Source organism: Actinia tenebrosa, unplaced genomic scaffold (genome assembly GCF_029948245.1).
Source record: "Actinia tenebrosa isolate PJP-AT-01 unplaced genomic scaffold, QUT_ActTen_1.0 PGA_scaffold0__85_contigs__length_37466705, whole genome shotgun sequence".
Classification (NCBI taxonomy): domain Eukaryota; kingdom Metazoa; phylum Cnidaria; class Anthozoa; order Actiniaria; family Actiniidae; genus Actinia; species Actinia tenebrosa.
In genome coordinates, this window is record NW_028292569.1 from 27,312,540 (window position 1) to 27,333,965 (window position 21,426).

Here is a 21,426-nt window from a genome sequence, read left to right on the forward strand (position 1 = left end):
TTGTTTACCTTTCTTTTTTCCCCCGGTTCTTTGATACCGGTTCCATGCTATAACACATTTACTGACACAAAAAACGAGCTTGGGCTCCCTGTGGTGGGCCAATAACTTCGGCACTGCATTCGTGCTTGATTGTCTACTTGATGCAAGATTATAGAGAAGGTTGTTTCAAAAGTATTTCATCCGTTCGCTTGTTAAAATTGTCTCAAAGGCTTTCTTAATGAATAGTTAAAGGTTTTGGTCGAGCTTTACTGTCATGTGAGATAATTGTATCTCTAAAATGGCGGGGTTTTTGAACACAGCAGTTGCACAACCCAAGCAGGATGATAGTACATCAAAGGTGTTATTGATGCAGAGTGATGAGGGGATAAAAGAACTGGAAAACTTAAACCAGATTGATGTGCATCTTATTGGAGGAATAGATGTTGATGTGTCAAAGCATTATATTAAAGGTAGGATTAAACGAAACGCACAATGTTTTCCCATGCAATAGTCCCCTTCGCAGTTCCCTGCGCCATCTTGAAAGGTAGCCGTGCCTTTGCATCGAAGCGAGACGAACGGTATCATTGCAAGCTCACTGTTCGTCTCGCTTTGATGCAAAGGCACAGCTATACCTTTCAAGATGGCGCAGGGAACTGTGAAGGGGACTTCATTGTTTTCGGTCTTTCTTTGCTTAACGGCAACAATGATTGTCGCAAGACCAAAGAAATGCGGCTTATTCACCTATTGGGCACTCTTAGTCCCAACGGGATTAATGAACGCTTTATTTTCAACTAACCTTTTCTTTTGTCTTTTGATTGTTTGTTTTTGTTTCCTTGCCTACCTTGCTCTCATTGGTTTCTTTTGTCTTATTCTATCATATATACACTCCTTTCTACCACTTCTTTCTCTTTTACTCCGACGAAGGACTAGCGTCCGAAACGTCAGTAAGTTTTTTCATCTTTTCACGGTGTATAATTTACCTTTTCATCATTACTGTTTCATTAGAAACACCGACGCAGCTCACACTAGTTTTTAGCTAGTTATATCTTTTTGTGAAGGGGACTATTTGATGTTTTGCAGGCATTCCCAAGAGAGTCAAAAGACAAAAACATGGAGGCCATTTTGTTGCAGTTAACAATTAATGGATGCTAATGAGAAATATTTTGCTAAATGGCGCCCTGAACATAACCGCAGTGACATAATGTGCAATCAAAGAAATCAGACCATTTTTCATTCCCTAGAGAATGATTTTTTTGTTTAATGGTTATGCATGAAAAAAATCTTATTTTCAAGAAATGGAAAAGATTACTCCAAAGTTAAAAGGGTTCATTTCATTCAACCTTTAACTGCTGGAGTGGTCTTTTCTAGTGGCAGATCCAGGACTTTAAGAGGGGGGGGGGGGGGGTTCATTTTTGCAAATCTCGGCACAACAATAACGTTCTCTTGCATCATCATTTTTCCCATGAGGCACATCACTGGCCTAGGGGCACTCCTGATAAGGATAACTTATCCACCAGTCCTATCTCATATTAAATCTCATGAGTTAGTACCATACCTTTATTTATTTATTTTAAAAAATATAAAAAATCCAAGGTACCAGCTGGTGGGGGGGGGGGGGGGGGGGAGTTCATTTGCACCCAATGAACCCCCCTAAATCTGCCACAGTTTTTAACATATATTATTTAGTTCAATCAAATTTAAAATATTTCAAAAAATTTTAAATACATTGTTTTCTTCTAAATATTTTTCACAGGTCTTGTATTGACAGCATATCCATCTTATGCAACAAAGATACGTAAAACAAAGAAATTGGTTTTGAGCTGCAATTCACAACATTCTTCATCCCCAGAAAGTGCACATTCTGTCTCAGTCTTTTTAATTGGTGACGATGTCAATAACTATGATGTTTTAAAGCCCAATGACGTAATAATAATCAAAGGGTTTTCATTTGAGAAGCCAATTTCTGATGGTCAAAATGTTCAAATTCTTGTCAATCTACGAGATCCTGAGGCAAAAATATGGATTGTAAGAAGTAATGATACATCATCATCAAAACCTAAGCAAGCTCAGGGAACAGAGGTTTCAGTGTCTGAAATAAAAAGAAGGACAAAAAGTGACAGAAATGTTGAGTCAGATGCCAATAAAAAGCTTCAGAGAACTGAATCAGAAGATGCCACAAGCAAAGAAAAAAACTCAAATGCACCAAATGAGCTGCAAAAAGTCCTTGTTGCTGGGGGCAAGAAGTTGCGAATTATCCAAATGCCCCCAAAAATGCATTACACAAAGTTAGCAGACTTACAAGAAAACACAAATGAACACAAGATTGTGAATGTTTTTGGGATCGTTAAGTATTTCAAGAGTCCCAAAAAGTCAAAGGGAAAAGACTATTGCATGGTTATTAGCCTCGTGGACGATTCTTTTGCCTCAGCAGAGGAGAGTTTTGTTTGCATTGTCTTTGCTCCTTCAGCAGAACAGTTACCTGCTATCAAGCATGTTGGGGATATTGTTAGGTTTGAAGGGATCAATGTCTCTAAGTTTAATGGGGCTGTCAATGGATCAGGAAATTCCAGGCACTCATTCAAATGGTTAGTATTATAACATTGCAGTCCATGCAGTTAATGGACTAATTCCACAATACTGTAGCCATCTTAAATTTTAAGGCATTGTGGGGTGTTTATGGGCAAAACCTAATAAAGATGGTGGATCACATAGAGTTTCATGTTTTTGGGGGTTTTTTTATTGTGTAGTTCCAAAAATTATCCATACCCCCTCACGGAGGAAATTTTTTAAGACACCCCCTACCCCCCGGAAATTCCAGTTTTCTTCCATACAACATCTGTAATTCTGGAACTACACATGTGGATAATGGTGGTTGATATGCAGTACGTCTTTGACTGTAAAGAAAAAAATATCATCAAGCCTCACACTAGCTCTATGTTTGCCCCCTGGATTCCCTTAAGATCCAATATGGCCACCATCCGATATCATCAAAGTATGGTTGTAAATTATTTTATATACTCGAATTTATAAATTCTATTATTATGTTAGGCTGGTTTTCGACGGCTCTGTTGAAGCATCAATGATACCATCATCATCATCATCATCATCATTGGCTTCTAACACCCAAAAGTTATGTGAAGAAGAAAAGAAGACAATACGAAATCTAAAGACATGGGCTTCTTTAAATATCAAAGTGCCTCCTAAAAAAAACTTATCCCAAATCATTCAGGAAGAGTTATACTTCGACATATCCTGCCAAATAGTTTCAGTCTCTAAGGCCACAAATGCCAGCTGCATGGTTTTAAAAGTTTGGGATGGAACTTTCCCACAATGTCAGTCCAGTCCTGTTGCTGAAATTAAGAAAGGAGAATCCACTGTGAGTGGTGATGATGCTGTAAAGGATGTTCCTGAGAGACTGACCATTGATATTTATCTCTATGATGAGCACTCTTATTCAGCTGTGGCTCCTGGTGATTTTGTTACTCTGGTTAATGTTCATTCAATCCCCCCAAACCCCCAGGTAAAGAAAACAATTCATGTCCAATATTTTTTCGTCAGGTATTCTAAAAATCGTGCTTTCTGATTGGCTGTTTGAACGGGCATTATTTTCTCAGTTTCTGGCCATAGTCCGGTATCTTGACGTTATACGCAGGCGCGTATAGGATAAAGGATTGCTAAACAAGTCGAAAAGTAAAGGGGGAAAAATAAATAATTGATTTATGGTACTTAAATTTTGTCCTGTTGGGCGGGAAAAACTGTGTTGGTCATGAAGTCTTAAAAATCGTGTTTTCTTACTGGCTGTGTAAGGGAATGGTATTTAATGGGGGAAATAAATAAGTCATTTACCATTCTAAGGTTGGTCTGGATAAAAAAAAACTTGAGACCTTGGCTCATTCCATATACGTTCAAGACCTCAGGCACAGTTTTTCCCTATCCGGACCCCCCGGTCGTTAAACCTAGGTAACGTGATGTCACGGCTTTAGAACTCTATTCACTAAGCTGGGTTTTAATTGCCTTTAGGTCATAAGGCGGTTTGTTAACTATCATTTGTTTATTTAAGCCATTCAAATTTAAAGATGCAGATATCGCAAAAAGTTATCAAAAAAACGTTTCACTAGTTAACATAGTTCTATGTCAATTTTTAGGTTGGAGACACGCATACGATAGCATTCATCATGCATAAGGGTACCATTAATGGTAGAGGTGTGACAAAACTGTTAGGAGACAGTCGGGAATTCAAAGAGCTTCAGGAACAAATTGCATCTTCTATTAGCAGCAGAAACCAAGTGAAAGAACCTGCAGAACAGCAACAAACTGGCAGTAAAACAGAAAATGCAGCAGCTAACCTCCCGAGAACACTACAAACTTCTTGTACCATTACAGACTATCCCTCTATACCTTTCACTAGCGTAGAAGCATTAAAACAATGCTCCAAGGTTCCAAATAAATTTAGGTGCAGAGCCAAAGCAATGGCATTTCTTCCTCATGATGTCAAGGACTTTGTTCAGAGGTGCTGTAGCAGTTGCAAGACTCTTTCACAAGTAGATCCTTTATCTGGGAAACACTGTCAAGAAGCAACTACTGAAGTGCTCGAAAAGCGAGTTGGAGATAAAACTAACAAAGAAAACCAGAAAACGACACATGTTTTTGATAAAAATGAGGTTCCTAACAGTCAAGAATATTGTGTTGAGTGTTCTGGGGAAAAAAGTGAGTTACGAACAGTTGAGTGTTCAGTGTGCCACCAAGAAACCCATTTAGTTTATGTTTTTTCCTTACTCATCGAAGACCCAACGGGGATTCTTCATGTCATGTTATTTGACAGCGATGTCACAGATTTTCTCTCTGATCTCCCGACCCCTGAGGAATTCCTAAGAAACCCCGAAGCTCAAAACATGGTTCGTGACAGTTTGGTGTCCATCACCGACAACCACACCAATGAACTGACAGCAGAGAGCCAGCCTGAAGGATGCAGGCCTTGGATGGAATGTTGCGTTATGTCTTATGTGATTGATCAAGTTGTGTTTTATCGTATGTTTGGAACAACGCTAATATGACTGAAATTAAGCTTTCAAAATGCAAGCTTAAGAGTACACAGCGGTGGTAAGGTGGTGGGGGATCTCCGCACAGTTTACGACGATTAAAAAAAATTAGTAGAATCACAGATCAAAGAAACTAAAAAATATTTTTCCTGTAATAAATCCCGAAAATTGAAAAAATCGCAATCACGATTTAACGCGAATAATCCTTGCCTCCCCAGCAATAGCAGTAAATTGACAATCACTCGTTCAGGCCCGTAGCTAGGATTTTTGTTGGGGGGGTGCTAATTTACAAAAAGTGGACCAACCATATACTTTATTTTTTTAAAGTCCCATAGGACGCATAGGTATAGATAAATTATTAAAGTAAAATTGATTTTTTTTACTTAGTTTTACGTGAAAATATCATACCAGCCAAAATCTCACTTGCTTAAAAAGCGGACCTTTAGCTCGCGTGGTGGGGGGGGGGGGGGGGTGCGAACGCACCCCCTGCACCCCCCTAGCTACGGGCCTGCTCGTTGCAATAGATTCATTGTTTCCGAGTCATAGTTGTGCTCCATGACTACTTCAGTTGCGTATTTGAATTGTTCAATGTCGTGCGTGAACGGGTGAGACCTGATGAAGCACGCATCATGCCTTTTTCTAGAACTTAGTGACAAAAAATGCAAACAATTCGGACTCATAAAAAGAGGGCTTTAATCAGATTTCAAAACAACGTTTTAGTTATTTACAGCGTAGAATACTTATGACAAGTGTGCTAAAAACAAAAAAAGCACTTTTCTTGGTTGGTATTTGAGAATCCATGTCACTATTCAGTAAGACTTCCCACCACAAATTAAAGAAATGTTATTGTTGAAAATAGTTCACCAAAGGGGTTCTATTAGGGAGATAAAAAGAAACTACTTTTACTTTAATATTACTGCGTTCCCAGCTGGAGAAGCATTTTAAGTAATTAAACTGCAAGTTTTTTTATTGGCTCGAAGTACTTCAGTGTATTTATTAATTTATTAAGACCACGAACAGTTCAGTGATTTTTCAAGGGGAATATAATGTTCTTTTACGAGTCTTTAGGCATAGCCGTGTGGTATGTTCAGCAATAATACATAATACTATAATAATACTAATATAATGATGATGATGATAATAATAATAATAATAATAACAATAATAAACTTTATTTAGAAACGGTATCTACATCATTAAAAATAAGTTCTTTTCCTGAGAGAAGTGTATCCTGTCGTTACCAGCTCCACATTGGCGGGCTGAGACGTGGCTGAGACAATCGGCCGAATCCTTGAACAAGGAGTTCTTTTTTTTTAAAGACATTGCCGGAAATGAATTGATCCCAAATATAAAGAAAACTTCGCAGAATTACTTATCTGCCCAAGACAGACTGTTCATACTAACAAACACTAGCTGCGTGCGCGGGCATGTTATAAAACCTGGACTGGACTGATAAAGCCTGGATTGACAAAACCTGGACTGACAAAAGCTGACATCTATTTGTTGGTTGGTTCAAGCCCCACTCAAATTTGACTCTCGGACTGAACTGATGAAAAACTGTTAAAAACCATGACAAGAATCAGTGTATTTATCACATGTTGGGAATAAAACAATAACTTACCCAAAAGAAGAGATTCTATGGCCTTGAGGTGAACTTGCCGGTATTCCTGACACTGAACATAACAGTGCTGTCCCGTGCAAGACGGAAATAAAGTTACGTAATAGTTTTTTTATTTTGACATTTGCATTCTAAAGCCACAGCATTATCAGATTCTAGAAGCTCCTGGTTTATATTTTGTATCAACCCCGCTCCAGTACATGACAGACACCAGATAATAGGTCAGTTAAAATAGCTGGGAGGGAGCCAGGCTACACATTGCAGGCTTTGGTTATGACGAAATATTTGTAAGAGTAACTAAATAGGTATTATATTTTATCAATTGAAAGCGTTTTAACTAATCTGAAACTCTTGATTCCTCAATAATATTTAAATCTATAATTTTCCAGGTTTTATCACTCCAGGTTTTGTCAGTCCAGTCCAGGTTTTACGACATACCGCGCGCGCGCTCATTCCGGCTCCATATGCATGAAATACAATCATTAAAGTTATGATTATTTCGAGAAAAACTCTGATCTACCCGTCGTGGTTGAGCTAAACTAGACCAACGAGTCAAATCCTACCCTAAACACTAAATGCAATACATTCAGCACGCTGGTCTTACTCTCTACTAGCTATACTAGCAGTACTTCCCTTTAAAATTATCCAACAACTGAACGACGCTAAAAAACTTTGAACACTTTGCACGTAGTTTTTGAATCTACGCGAGCGTGTCACCAAGTACAAGGCGCGACCCTCTGCTTTAGCGTCCGCGCGTGAGTCTCAGTTGTTCATCCGGAGTGCACTAATAACTGACTTTATCTTTAAAACCTGCATGCCGACGGAACAGGTTTAATATTCGAGTCTCTATTAGTTTTCATGAGTGCACTGATAGCTGACTTTACCCGGTATCTTTAGAATTGAATGTCGATCCAAATCACGGAGCTGAGATAAACAACTAGTTCGTTCAAAACCTGTATGACTTGATGCTGGGCGTTGTAATAGGCAGAGCATGTTGAACCAGTTACGGTGCACTAATAAGTGACCTTTACCGGTTAACTTTCGAATCTCTCGTTCTAATATCAGGTAAACAAGTAGTTCGCTCAAAACCTGTTTGACATGATGGACGTAGAGGCAGAGCCTCTAGGCTAAACCAAACCTGTCGATCACGTTCATTCGAATCTCAGTAGCTCATCATGAAATAGGGACGGAACTAAGGAGGATATCCTTAACAGTTAACAACATATTAAGAAAGGACGATCACTATTCAAGGAAATTAATATTAGCGTTCATGATACACGAATTTTAGAACATGCTAGGATCACAAATCATAGAAAAGATTTTTTTTCTTGTTACAGATCACGAAAATTTAAAAAAATTGCCGTTGGGATCCCTGTAAAGCCACTCTTTATCCTCACCACAGGAAGCCCAAGGAGAAAAAGAGCCAAGGAGAAGGTAGCCTCCTTTGAAGCCGTTCTTAGGGTCGTCACGCAACGTTTCCCTAAGAACGGCTGAAAAGGAGGCTAAGGAGAAGGCTACTAATTTTAAAACGTACTAGCTTTAAAATCAAACCTGCATGACATGGACGTAGTCAAAGCCAGAGCTTACGAAACCAGTCAAACAAGTTAATCGGCTTCGTCTCAATCACCTGAAATCTTGCCAGTTTTCTGGCCTGATAAGATTCACACGAGACCGGAAATGATACCTACGCAACCATAAAAAGAAAATGACTCAGCATGGCTATAAGCAGGGCTGGGCAACTGGCAAGTTGCCTTCACAAGAAATACGATGCAAAAAAATATTCCCCAACAAAAAAGGGGGACGTTCTAAAACATGGACTGGACTGAATCGGAGTAATAGATCTGTTGTTGTATCGCCCTGAAGCCGCTAAAACCACAGACAGTAGACTTTTACTCAGCACCATTAAGGCATGGCTCTTTTGAGGAAGTGATGGAAAATCAGTTATTTATTCATATCTTTGACAGTTTATTATGAATCTTTCCCAAATTTGGCTCGTAGTAGTCATTCTTCAAGGCAAGCAATTACCGCATATCTGTTACCATGGAAACCAGGTCACGTGACACCAAGACCGCCATCTTGGATTTTTTAAACAAATCGTTTGTAATCGTATTGAAACTACTTCAAAAGTTCTGAAAATCCATATTCTTTTCATATTTGCAATACCTATATGGATCTAATTGGATATCTTGGAAATTATATTAAGTTTAATTTCTAGAATATTTTTAATTTTTTGGAAAGAATAGAAAATATTCTAAAAATTAAACTTAAAATAATTTCCAAGATATCCAATTAGATCCATATAGGCATTGTAAATATGAATAGTAATCTGCATTTTCATGACTTTTAAAGATGTTTCGGTACTTTTTCAAACGGCTTGTTTAAAAATCCAAGATGGCGGCCTTGTGGTCAAGTGACTTAGTTTCCATGGTAACCAAGGCTCTAAGGTTCCTTCTTTTCACAAAAGACATTAACTTGCCAAGTTTGGGGAAGATTCGTAGAAAACTGGCTATGATATAGCTAAACAGTTTTTCATCTGAGAGCCATGCCTTAATGATGCTGAGTATACGTGCACAGTGTAGAATACTTTATTATCCCGTCAGAGTTATTATTCCTCATTTAAATGGGAGAGTCAATTTCTTACTAATCAAAAAGGGAGGCCTACTAGTATTTTCAGAAGAGTATTTTTGAAGACCTTGACGGGGGAATATGCTATTCTAACGGTTGAGACAAGGAGTAATTTTGAAGACCTTTGATTATGAATATGTTATTCAAATGGTTTAGACATCGAATTTCATGTGTCGAAATTATTGCAAATGTCAAGACCTATTGTTTGAGCTGAGTTTCGTTGTCTGAACTGGGCCTAAGAAGCTGATTTAGTTGAGCAACAACATCGTTAAAATAGAGAGTATTGTTATGAGAGAGAAAATTAATGTTTTCAAAGACTAATTAAGCACGACATCAGTTTTCTAATTACCACTGCTTATCTCAAGGAATTCAATTGAATTCATAAGTAAACCTCTTAGCTCCTCAAATTTAGCATTTGTACCTCTGGTTACGCCCTACAAAGTTTTTACCCCTTTGTTCAGTTATTTTAGAATTATCGCCCTACAAAGTTTTTACCCCTTTGTTCAGTTATTTTAGAATTATCCTTTAGAGTCTTATGATAGAAATGTTCCTTGTAACCTTTTCTATACATTTACAATATATTCATATATTAGCTTTAATTTTAGCTATGCTTAATTCTTAGATTTTCACTCGAATTACTCGTCGTTAGAATATCGCACTTAGGAATTTACTTATTCTTTTAGCCAATCATGATTCGACGATTGTATCACATTGATTAGAGATTGACACCTGTCATAGGATCATTATAGATACAGCTCATGTAATCAGTTCAGCAGAGTAGAGTAGAATAAGGATCCCCAAGCTTCTGCCGAGAGCGGTCTCCAATGACAGCATGCGGCACGTTACAGTCACTTTAAAGATGTCGCCAATCACCTTACTAGAATAAAAACCATCACGAGTAGTTTTCGTATGAAATTTTAAAATTGTATCTAAAAAGATAAAAAATTTGCTACATTATGAAGATCGTCAATGTGACATACAGATAAGGTATCCAGATGCGTCTGACCCCGAGTCCATATTTTCTACCACGGTCCATGTTTTTTACGTCCGCTCCCTCCATGTTTTCTCGTGTCCAGTTCAGTCCATGTTTTAGACCAAAAAAAAAAAAAGGTTTAACTCTACCGGTGCACGTGACAACTGTTCCATCCGTAAGCTTCGACTTGTTGATGTATCCGATTTTTATTGGTTCCTGAGACGTCGTCGCAGTTTGTTCCAATACATGTTGAGACAAACAAATTTTCAACGAAATTAAAAATTATCTATTTAAAAAATTGTAAAACTGTCTCTCTATATTTTTTAATGTTTTATCTTTCTTTTTCCTTTTACTTCACGTAATTTATTCGATTATGCCATGTTTGATGCTTCAAGTTCAGAGAGACTTACTTGGTATAGATCATTAAGGTGAATGGAATAGTTTGCTATTGTTCTTCTTCTTGCTAGAAGATAATCATCTCTTTAATGGTACTCAAGGTCGCTATAGATCAAATTTCAAGTAATATTACTTTCAAAATCTTTTCAATAGAAGGAAAATAGCAAGGAAAGTATAGCAAAACAAAATAATTTGACCTTTAGTGTTTGCGTTGGAATGCAGCCAAACGTGCACGTACCGGTAATACTTAAGCTTGCATTTCTGTCTCAGGATTACATACGGATCCCGGGGGGGTACTCCAATATATGGACTATACGGGGATGATCCGCTGAACAGGGTATGGTTTTTCAAGCTTCTTGTCATAAACAGGGTATGTAATTTCACTCAAGTTCCAAGTTCTTCTTGAGTTTCTTGTCATATTCAGGGTTTCTACTTTCGTATTGACTGAAACTGGTTATTATGGTTATAAAAAAACGATACGCGAGATGACATGATATATTGAAACAGGAACTCAGTGCAATTAATTATCTCTTTTGTCATAAACAGGGTCTACAAATTTGAGTTTTTTTTGTCATAAACAGGGTACCCCTTTCAGAATCCCAGCGGAACACCCCTACCCAAATCCTGGCAGAGTACCCCCCCGGGATACGGATACGGATTTGGCTCTCCTTGGCTTGCCACATCAATCATCACAACGTATTCCATCGAGAAGATAAATAGAGAGTTGCATCGCTTGCTAGTTCAGTTTGAGGTTGTGGTTTCTGCGAATAACAATGAAGTCTTTGCTCTTTGTTGTACTTCTCTTGTTGGTGGCTCTCGTCCGTGCTCAGCCAGAAGATATCGATTCGGGCATCAACAAAATTAATAGAGATTTCGATGAGTTTGAAGATGCTGACGCTCAGATATCTGCTGAACATTTAGAAGGGCCTGCCGACAACGACGACGACGACGACGAAGACGATGATGAAAATGATGATGATGATGATGAAAATGACGAGGACGAAACCCGTCCTACAACCGGCTACTGGCCTACAAAGAGACGCTGGCTCGGGAAAAAGGTACAATTCTTTTTTTTTTCCCTAAATACGAAAGGCTTTTTATCAGCGTTTATCCAAATTTAGACCTCGAGGTACTAACTTTTAACCTTTATTTATAAATCCTCCGGATGAACTGACCTGTTCCGTCAAATCCAGCATTACATTGCTCAGTTTTGCGTGTTCTTCGAACCCCATTAAAAAAAATTTTAACTTTTCAACTTTTTTTCACTTGAAACATTCAAAACATGGGAAAATCTACTTCGAAAAGACAAAATATATTAATTTTGTTATTGTATTAGTAGCCCTTTTTTAAAACCCAGCACGCTATAATTTTAAATTAAAGTTGTGAGGTTTTCGAGCCCTGCGACTTCTTTTTGAGCCTAGAGATTGATTCAGGGTTCGGTATATTGGCTTTTGGGTACAAGACGAAGAAAGAAAAGTTGAGAAATCCTTTGTACCATGCTACGATCGCCCCGGCAGCTCTGTTCGTCGTCAACTGACTTAACACATTTAATCATTATGTCATTAGGAAATATTTGAAAAGTCATTGAACTCAACACTTAACTCACCAATCCTTTTGTCTCCTCGAGCTAAAGTCGCGTGAGTGTTGTTTTGTTCGGTTTAGATGTCTTGAAAGCACTTGAAAGTTGATTGCTTATCAATTTGGATTTAAATTTGCAATTTAATTATGAATATTTTTTTCCCTTTTCCAACAGTGTATGCTAAAGGCAAAAAAGTGTTTCGTGAATGCTACTGATTGTGAAGAGTATCTTGCCTGTTACGAAAACAAGACCACATGTATGGAGGCCGAGAAAAAAAAGCAGAATCCGTCCATTACAAAGACACCATCTAAAATGGTAATAATTTCATTTTTGTTCGCGGTTTAGTATCTATGAAGTAGTACTGATTATAATTGATAATTTTAATATATTTTAAAATCGCTAATTTGTTTGATTTTGCAGATTTGTAAAACTATGTTCAACAAATGCATGGAACGTGCAGGGAACGATTGCTTTAAGAAATTCATGTGCTACAGAAGGAAAGGCTTTTGCTACCGTAAACGAAAACAAGGTCACCGAAAACCTTCCCGCCATCATCACCGTAGACCTCACGGCCGACATCGACGTCCAACCATGAACCCAGAAATGGTAAATATTCAAGTAAATTATCTTTATGATAAAACAGGCCCATTATGACATATTTTTGGTTTAAACTCGCGATTCTATGACACCTAAAAATGCCCTTATTTTGGGCTGACATTTTCCCTTGTAGTTTAAGTGCAAGATGCAATGGAAAGGGTGTTTCAAGAACGCCAACAGCTGCAGCGAAAGACTTCAATGCATATACGACTTCCATGACTGCATGAATCGCTCTCGTCCTACCGGTCCACCTCCAACAATGAACCCTGATGAAGATGAAGAGAACATGAACGAATACTCACGCAGATGGAACCTCAAACTCATGGTTCGTTTTTCGATATCATTTATATTAAAATATTTAATGATATTTCATTAATAATTATAGATATTATGAGTTGGCTTACTTCCAGTTGTTACGAGCATGTGTCGTCATTCCATTTATGGATGAATTGGCAAACAGAGACTATACGGGCGCACGCGTTTAGGCGCGAAAATTCCAGACTATTGTAATACTAAGAATTTCGATTTGAAAGCGCAAATTTTAATAAGGTATGACTCGACGTTTAGTCTTTTTACGTGGTAGCCTTTATAAGAATTTATAATGACAATTACTAACATGTCCAAACACAAAACCCTCAAAGATACTCAAAGATGGTAATAGCTCCATTCCGAGGGTGAGGAAAAGACTAGGTCGAGTTGGCATTGTAGTGATGCATGGTGGGACTGTTTTAGGGGACGACATATTTCCAAGATGCACTGCAAATCCAACTCGTCCCAGTCTTTTGCTCAATCTCGGAATGGCTATTTATGATTAGGAGTATTAATTTTTCTTTTTCTTTTTTTCGTTGAAACTTTACAGGCCAAATGTAAAAAGGAATTGAAAGAATGCACTGAAAATGCTTCCAGCTGTCCATTGAAGTTGAGGTGCTTTTGGCGAATGAAGATGTGCTTCAAGTCACACCATAAACGTCCCCATGGTTACAAGAACAAGATGGTAAGTTGAAAACTAGCTAAAACTCCTCTTAGAGGCTCGAACTTTCCATTGTCGTAATCATTATACAAGAAACTGTTCAGTTCTCGAAGGTTGTTTTTCTTGGCGTGGCTTTAGTGTAGACTGAAGGACGGCAACAAAACGACTGCTGCAGGATTGATTTAAAAAAATATGTTTCACAAAACCTGTAGCCATACACTTGGCAGGATTTTTCGGAAACCATATTGTGAAATTTTGCTAGGAAGTATGCCCCTTTTCTTATTTCTTTTCTTTTCTTATTTTTTCCCCTCGTCTACCCCGGTTTCCTCAAATTCCCGGATCCGTGCCTGTTAAAAGGTAGTTTAATCATTGGTTTATTCGTTGTTTTTTTTATAGAAAATGTCAATAACCAAAATCAAAAACCCGTACTATAAAAAATTTGGCGGCCAGCAAAACAGAGGAAAGGATAGCCGCTAAGTGGGGAAAGAAAAGCTACGAAAGGGTTTTCAAACCAAATCACTAAAAAGAAATTAAAGAACAACATTAAAAAGTGATCAAAGAATCTTGAATAGAATTCAAATAAAACACTTTAGGATTTCTTTACGTTCGTTTGTTTCCTTTAGTTGAAAAACATTCTATTTTTGCCTTATACTGTAATAAGAAGATGTAACTAGCTAAAAACTAGTGTGAGCTGCGTCGGTGTTTCTAATGAAACAGTAATGATGAAAAGGTAAATTATACACCGTGAAAAGATGAAAAAACTTACTGACGTTTCGGACGCTAGTCCTTCGTCGGAGTAAAAGAGCTCTTTTGCTCTTTTACTCCGACGAAGGACTAGCGTCCGAAACGTCAGTAAGTTTTTTCAACTTTTCACGGTGTATAATTTACCTTTTCATCATTACTGTTTTATACTGTAATACGTTTTTTCTTCGTTTTAGTTTAAAATATTTCTTTTGTATTTTTTATTTGATGCTGTAATAATGTATCGAAACTATTGAAGTTTTTTTTAACTGGAAATGATGAATAAAGCTATGTCAAATCAATATAATCAGTTGCATTTGTTGTATTAAGTAATGAATACCAGCACACACTAAACAGACAAAAGTAATCAGACCAAAAAGTACATAATTTACTAGTAAAGAAATTAGGAAAATATATCTTATGAATTTCCCTGAATGATAATTCAAGGATACTCAGGAAAGAATAAAATTCTAACTTTTAGCCGCACCAATAGAAAGTTTAAAAAAACGAGATCTTCATTTAAGGTCATCTTAGATAAACATCATTTGAAAATTTGAGCTTACCAATGCCAGGACGTTTTTACTGACCGGACGAATCCCAACGTACCCCCGTCCCAGGTGATTTTGTACGTGGGTTTATGGATTTGGTTATGAAAAGTTTAACTAATATTTAGTCTAAAAATCTCCCTCAAGATATTGTTTTTTATTTTAGTTTTTTCATTCTCGGCTACCGATGACGCTAGTTGGCAGACTCTTTATGATTTGTCCACCTTTTAATCGTTAGGAATTGAGAAAATGGCTTCCAAATGGATTTAAATGTAAAGCATTTCAAAGTACGGGTGAAGACTATATCACGGGCGAAGAGGGACCCCCATAAAATACAGTAAATGTATGTAATTTGGTCTGTGAGGGGGCCGTGATATGCACTCTACGCCCGGGATGTAGTCTTTTCCTCAAAACACACCATTTAATCACAAGTCAAGCCATTTATTCTTTATCCTTCCAGTTGCTTGTTTCATAAAGCAATCGTACACAAAACCGAGGCTTATGACGATGGATTTCTAACCGCTACAGTCATCATGGACGAAGCGACAAACGGCGAGTTTGAGAACATTTTGAGAGAGTATGGAACTACATTTTATCTCGATACGCAAACTCATATGGTATTTCTATGGCCACATTACAGTGACCAAGCAACAGTAATGTTACGTAGTTCTGAAAAAAATATTATAAAAATCTTATCCCGTATCCAAACCCCATTCACTCCTATAATACTCAGTATAATAGAAACGCATGGAATCTGGGTTTCACGAAACTTTCGCAGGTGAAATCGCCTCTGAAGGCGCGAGTGTGTCTTACCTAGGATTGAAACGATTGTAGCGGAAATCAAGCTCGATCGTACGGCTAATCTCAGGATCAAATGCGATTTAATCCAAACGTACAATGTAGCGTTATCGATCCAATATTTTATTTACATTCGGGAAAAGAGTGTGGCGTTGTGTTACTCACTCGCCTCTCATGTCTTGTGTCTTGGTATCAACTCGTGATATGAACTCAACATCACATGTGAGTAGAGTTTGTTAGGTCCTTCCCTTGAGTTTTTCTCCGCAATTGTCCGGGTTTCCTCCATTCGCAAAACAAGACCCAACATGCTAAAATCCACATGTCTTTTTGCCGTCAGTGCTCTCACTTTGATCGGCAGGGTAAAAATAAAAATAAATAAAAAATAAATAACTTTATTTAAGTGTCGATGTATTTAGTTTATGCAACTAATTGGGGACACTGAGATGAAGAAATAATCACTTTTTTCATATATAGTATGGATAATTGTAATATTTTGTTATTTCCCTTTCTTTGCGGTTTACGTTGAATCTCGTGGTCCCTGTTTAGCCTTTATATTGTCCTTACACCTTTGAGAACACGGCACGGCATGTCTGTACCTAGACTAGTTCTAGACTTAATTTCTATCCGCTCAAACAAGCTGAAAAGTCGAGCGCCAGGAAAAGAATATTTAGCTTGTTGTATTGTCTGTACCTAGACTAGTTCTAGTTAATTTCCATCCGCTCGCGCAAGCTCAAAAGTCGCGCGCGGAGAAAAATATTTTTCAGCTGATTGTATCGGACAAAAAGTGAGTCCAGGCATGGATTAGTCTGTACCCTGAGTTTTTCTTAGTCATGTATAATATAATCGTTATGATCCTTTCATACTAGAAGTGGAAGGTCTTGGAAAAAACTTGCAAAGGGGTTACAAAGTAAAGCCAAGATACATACGGGGGAAGACTACATCACGGGCGGAGAAGGACCCCCATAAAATACAGTAAATGTATGTAATTTGGTCTGTGAGGGGCCCGTGAAACGCACTCTACGCCCGGGATGTAGCCTTTTCCTCAAAACACACCATTCAATCACAAGTCAAGCCTGTTATTCTTTATCCTTTCAATTACTTGTATCATGAAACAATCGTTCACGAAACTGAGGCTGATGATGATGGATTTCTAACCGCTACAGTCATCATGGACGAAGAGTCTGATAACAAGTTCGAGAAGAAGTTTGGAAACATTTTATCTCGATAATAGACATTTATGGCATGACATTTTTACATGTATGGCTATGTTAACTTATGCATACGCATGTATGTCTATGTATGGCTCTATATAACTATGTATGGCTCTATATAACTATGTATGGCTCTATATAACTATGTATGGCTCTATATAACTATGTATGGCTCTATATAACTATGTATGGCTCTATATAACTATGTATGGCTGTATGGCTAGGCATGTACATTTATCGATGTCCCGTATCGCCTGACGTTTCCATATTGCAACGGACGGTAATGAATGGCTAGCGCAATACCACACGAGCGACTATATATACTAGTATGGACTATACAAACGCGACAACCAGCGTCCACACGGGCGATTATATAGCATTCAGTCATTAAGCACATCATACAAGTAAAATACGACAAAGGGTGAGATTCCGTACTTGATACTCCCCAACTGCTTTCGGCAGCACCGTCGGCCATGTCTTAATCGGTCACCCTGTGTATGAAGTAAGGAACGCCTGCCAAAATTTAACTTCGCAAGCAGAAATAATGGCGACGGCTGGTGAATGTGTTTGTGTGGAGTGCGGAAAGCACTGCAAGTCTAAGAAGTTATATCGAAAATTCCAAGGAGGTGCAATCAGGCTTTTGTTTTGTGTAAGTAAAGAGTTTTTATTAACCTAAATGTTATTTCTTCGTATAGATTTGCTGTTATAAACCTGCATACTTACATCCGGAGACATGACAACTGACTGATTTTCGTTCAGCTGGCATTTCTTACTTGCTTTTTTTATATTGTCCTAGCTATTTCTGCCTTTTTCCACTCTTGTTTGCTTTAAAGCTTTTATTTTTTTGCGATAAAGATTTTGTAATATGTATTTACAAGGATAGAAAGATTGTAAATGTATACATATTTTTATCAAGAAGTATTATCATGACAAAGATGTTGTAGATATCAATGTTTTGCATTCATTAAGCTTATATGACATGAACATTTTACAGGAAAGCTGCAATCAAGTGATGGACAAATACTTGGAATATGATCCTGTTCTGATATGCTTGGATATTCTCTTACACAAACCTCAAGCATACAGACATGTCTTATTCAACATTAAACCTAAGGTTAGACATGTTTTTAGAAATATTTGTGCAATTGAGGGGGGATTGAGTTTGGGAATAGAGGCTTTGCTTTGCACCATCACATGCCAGCACCCATAATACAGCTTGGATTGCCTGTGGTTAGATGGCAGAATAATAAAATCCCTTTGCTTTTGGGAATAGAATTCTTTCTGATGTAAAACGATTGTATTGTTCCTGCCATCTAACATGGCTGCCGTCACGTGATGGTGCAAAGCCTCTATAGATATGTTATTTTAACAAAAATTAATTAGGTTTTTAACTCTTTCAGATAGAATGGCACTTGTGTGTACTGTACTTGCTCAGTGATGCATGTATCCTTTTGCTGGCCTGACAAAAACTTCTTTTAGTTGAAGTGGATAGCTTCAAATATAATATACATCAGTTATTTTCAATTAATGTATATGTAGTTGAATTCAATATTGTTGAAATCATGTTAAATGTTGTATAATTTGATAGCCTTGACTTTTTTATCAGACATGAAATGGTCAGATGTAAATTATTCTCAATATCCAAACAAGACATTAGCTGGGACACTGCCAGACCACTCAGTACTAGAACTGGAATTTTACTACATATTTCTTTCTCAATCATGTATTGGTAAATCTATATTTAAGTTTTCATGAAACATGTTAATCACAATATTCTGAAATTCCCATCTTCATTACAGTTGTGCATGTAGTGTATGTCTACAGGGTCAAACAATAAAACCAATTCAACTCATCATTGCTAATGACCACTGCAAGAAGTACAGCAGTGCTAGCACAGCTCTAACCAGTTTGGTATAATTAAGGTTGATTTGAGAGGAGGGAGGGAAAACCAGAGGGTCAAAGAAACCCTCGGAGTAAGAAAGAGAAGCGAACCAAACATGAGCTCAAATGGGATGACTGGAAGTGTTTTACAAAAACATGATGATGGAATAAAGGTGGAATAGTGCTAATGCTCTCACATCTAGATTCTTATGTTTGATTTCTGGACTCCACATCATAATTATATGAACAGAGTTTGTTGGCAATGCCCCTTAACTTGAGTGTTTTTCTCTAGCTTCTTTGGTCTTCCTCCCTCTGTAAAACCCAGGAAAGATAGGGCTTTCTAATCCTGCAATACCGGTACAGTCCATTGCAATTTTCTCATTACTTATCAATTGATACTTTATTTTTTCATACAGAATATTTGTCATATCTCTTTGGTCTTCTTCTTGGTATAAAAGTTTTTCTTAGTTTGACTTCAAATAATAAAAAGGTGTCATACAGGTAAAATAAACATATCATTTGCAATATTTAGACCATTTTAAAATCCTTGTCGTACAATGCCTCTACAATCCTCTTCATTCGATTTAGAATAGCCACTTTTCACCATCTTATATCAATCAAAAAATACTAACTCAGACTGTTGGAAATTTAATTGATGAAAGCCAAAAACCCTGGTGTCTTGGATAATACATTAGTTGTACTGGTCATAGAATTATGAAAAAGGGTTGAATAAATTTATACAGGTGCTGGTGGAATTGAAGGTGTCTCCTAAATAATAATAATAATAATAATAATGGAAGTTTCTCATATAGCGCATTTCAAATACTTAATGCACTTTACATTTATGAGAACTTTACGGGCTGCATATTAAGGCGCTATTAGCTGAATATATTTTGTTCAATTTGTTTTCTAGAACAGTGATACAGTATGTCAATAATGAATATTATGAAAACTACATGGACCGAATCAGGCATAGGGAACTCTGTCCCAGATGGAAATCAAACCCACAGCGCTCCATATACTAGTTGGATAACAGATTTGTTTTCTGTTATGCTTTTTGTTTTTCACAGAAAGGCTCTCGTAGCAGTTTTGCTATCCAGCTTCGGCAAGCTCCTTGTGATTCCTGTGGTGCTATGGGCAGATCCTTCTTCTAGTCAGCTCTGTCTGTGGTTGATTAAACTTTTTGTGCTTACTTCAAATGCAGAAGCAATACATGGTTGGTTGAATTGTTAAGTAATTTGCATTCAAATGCATGTGTACTGTTACAAATTTTATTTGCTATTTGATAAAATTAGCCACTGGCTCCTCTGGCTAAGGAGACTTGGCAATGACTCCTCGTATTACCAATGCAAAATATGATGAAATATTTATTTATTCTATTCTATTTTATTTCAGTTGTTCTTGATATAAATTTTTGGAAAGCATCAATATTGGTCTCATTTGGATTCCTGACAAGTCTTATTTGTGAGAATGGGAAGAATGTGCTGCCAATTGCTTATTTTACCAACCATTTCAATAGTTCATTAAGGGTCTTGACATTTAATTGACTTGGATTGTGATTACTTGCAGAATAGTTATGTAAATTAATATATTATGTTCATTCCTGAACATTATAGTTCTTTAATTATTGTTATCTCGAAACGTCCCCTTTATCCTATGAATCCCCTATATCCTATGAATGCCCTGTATCCTATGAATCCCCTGTATCCTATGAATCCCCTGTGTATGAATCCCCTATATCCTATGAATGCTCTGTATCTTATGAATGCCCTGTATCCTATGAATGCCCTGTATCCTATGAATGCCCTGTATCCTATGAATGCCCTGTATCCTATGAATGCCCTGTATCCTATGAATGCCCTGTATCCTATGAATGCCCTGTATCCTATGAATGCCCTGTATCCTATGAATGCCCTGTATCCTATGAATGCCCTGTATCCTATGAATCCCCTGTGTATGAATCCCCTATATCCTATGAATGCTCTGTATCTTATGAATGCCCTGTATCCTATGAATCCCCTGTATATGAATCTCCTGTATCCTATGAATGCTCTGTATCTTATGAATGCCCTGTATCCTATGAATCCCCTGTATATGAATCCCCTATATCCTATGAATGCTCTGTATCTTATGAATGCCCTGTATCCTATGAATCCCCTGTGTATGAATCTCCTGTATCCTATGTATCTTATCAAAATAATCTGTTGTAATCTTGAATTAATTGGTTTAAGCATTAAAAATTAAAAATTGCTAAAAAGGTGCATTCCCTTCATTTTGTTACCCCACTTCTCAAACTCCTAGATCTAGCTGTGGCGATATTAATGATGCATGTTAACCTTTTCTAACCCCATTTTTTGTGGCCTCCCAAATTTTTGTATTCTTGTATAAATTTACTTAGCCTCTGGGGGTGGGGAATAACTCCCATGTTTAAAGGGTAAGGATGATCATTGACAACCTTTGTTTTATGGGAGTAT

General features: G+C 37.4%; 3 protein-coding genes across 3 annotated transcripts; all 3 read left to right on the forward strand.

Annotated features, from left to right (window-relative positions):
* The first annotated feature begins 119 nt into the window (after positions 1-119).
* Positions 120-5,987, forward strand: LOC116286888 (protection of telomeres protein 1). The gene is made up of 4 exons (XM_031693480.2): positions 120-449; positions 1,733-2,564; positions 3,028-3,499; positions 4,125-5,987. Exons 1-4 carry the CDS (start codon positions 278-280, stop codon positions 5,031-5,033), a joined length of 2,385 nt encoding a protein of 794 aa, XP_031549340.2. The 5' UTR covers positions 120-277; the 3' UTR covers positions 5,034-5,987.
* A 5,360-nt stretch (positions 5,988-11,347) lies between these two features.
* Positions 11,348-14,824, forward strand: LOC116286889 (uncharacterized). Its single transcript, XM_031693481.2, has 6 exons — positions 11,348-11,688; positions 12,384-12,524; positions 12,630-12,815; positions 12,940-13,131; positions 13,666-13,800; positions 14,173-14,824. Exons 1-6 carry the CDS (start codon positions 11,404-11,406, stop codon positions 14,251-14,253), a joined length of 1,020 nt encoding a protein of 339 aa, XP_031549341.1. The 5' UTR covers positions 11,348-11,403; the 3' UTR covers positions 14,254-14,824.
* A 2,789-nt stretch (positions 14,825-17,613) lies between these two features.
* Positions 17,614-21,211, forward strand: LOC116286894 (protein ARV1). Its single transcript, XM_031693486.2, has 7 exons — positions 17,614-17,720; positions 18,066-18,185; positions 18,472-18,514; positions 18,678-18,800; positions 19,369-19,453; positions 20,023-20,168; positions 20,348-21,211. Exons 1-7 carry the CDS (start codon positions 17,616-17,618, stop codon positions 20,497-20,499), a joined length of 774 nt encoding a protein of 257 aa, XP_031549346.1. The 5' UTR covers positions 17,614-17,615; the 3' UTR covers positions 20,500-21,211.
* The last annotated feature ends 215 nt before the right edge of the window (positions 21,212-21,426 follow it).

What these genes read in the sequence shown, in the direction of transcription:
- LOC116286888 (XM_031693480.2), top strand. Translation starts at nt 278, where the DNA reads ATGGCGGGGTTTTTGAACACAGCAGTTGCACAACCCAAGCAGGATGAT. An exon ending in TCCAGGCACTCATTCAAATG is followed by an intron (nt 2,565 to 3,027) that starts GTTAGTATTATA and finishes TTATTATGTTAG; the next exon opens with GCTGGTTTTCGACGGCTCTG. An exon ending in CAATCCCCCCAAACCCCCAG is followed by an intron (nt 3,500 to 4,124) that starts GTAAAGAAAACA and finishes GTCAATTTTTAG; the next exon opens with GTTGGAGACACGCATACGAT.
- LOC116286894 (XM_031693486.2), top strand. Translation starts at nt 17,616, where the DNA reads ATGGCGACGGCTGGTGAATGTGTTTGTGTGGAGTGCGGAAAGCACTGC. An exon ending in GTACTTGCTCAGTGATGCAT is followed by an intron (nt 18,515 to 18,677) that starts GTATCCTTTTGC and finishes CTTTTTTATCAG; the next exon opens with ACATGAAATGGTCAGATGTA. An exon ending in AAATGCAGAAGCAATACATG is followed by an intron (nt 20,169 to 20,347) that starts GTTGGTTGAATT and finishes ATTTTATTTCAG; the next exon opens with TTGTTCTTGATATAAATTTT.
- LOC116286889 (XM_031693481.2), top strand. Translation starts at nt 11,404, where the DNA reads ATGAAGTCTTTGCTCTTTGTTGTACTTCTCTTGTTGGTGGCTCTCGTC. An exon ending in GACGCTGGCTCGGGAAAAAG is followed by an intron (nt 11,689 to 12,383) that starts GTACAATTCTTT and finishes CTTTTCCAACAG; the next exon opens with TGTATGCTAAAGGCAAAAAA. An exon ending in GATGGAACCTCAAACTCATG is followed by an intron (nt 13,132 to 13,665) that starts GTTCGTTTTTCG and finishes GAAACTTTACAG; the next exon opens with GCCAAATGTAAAAAGGAATT.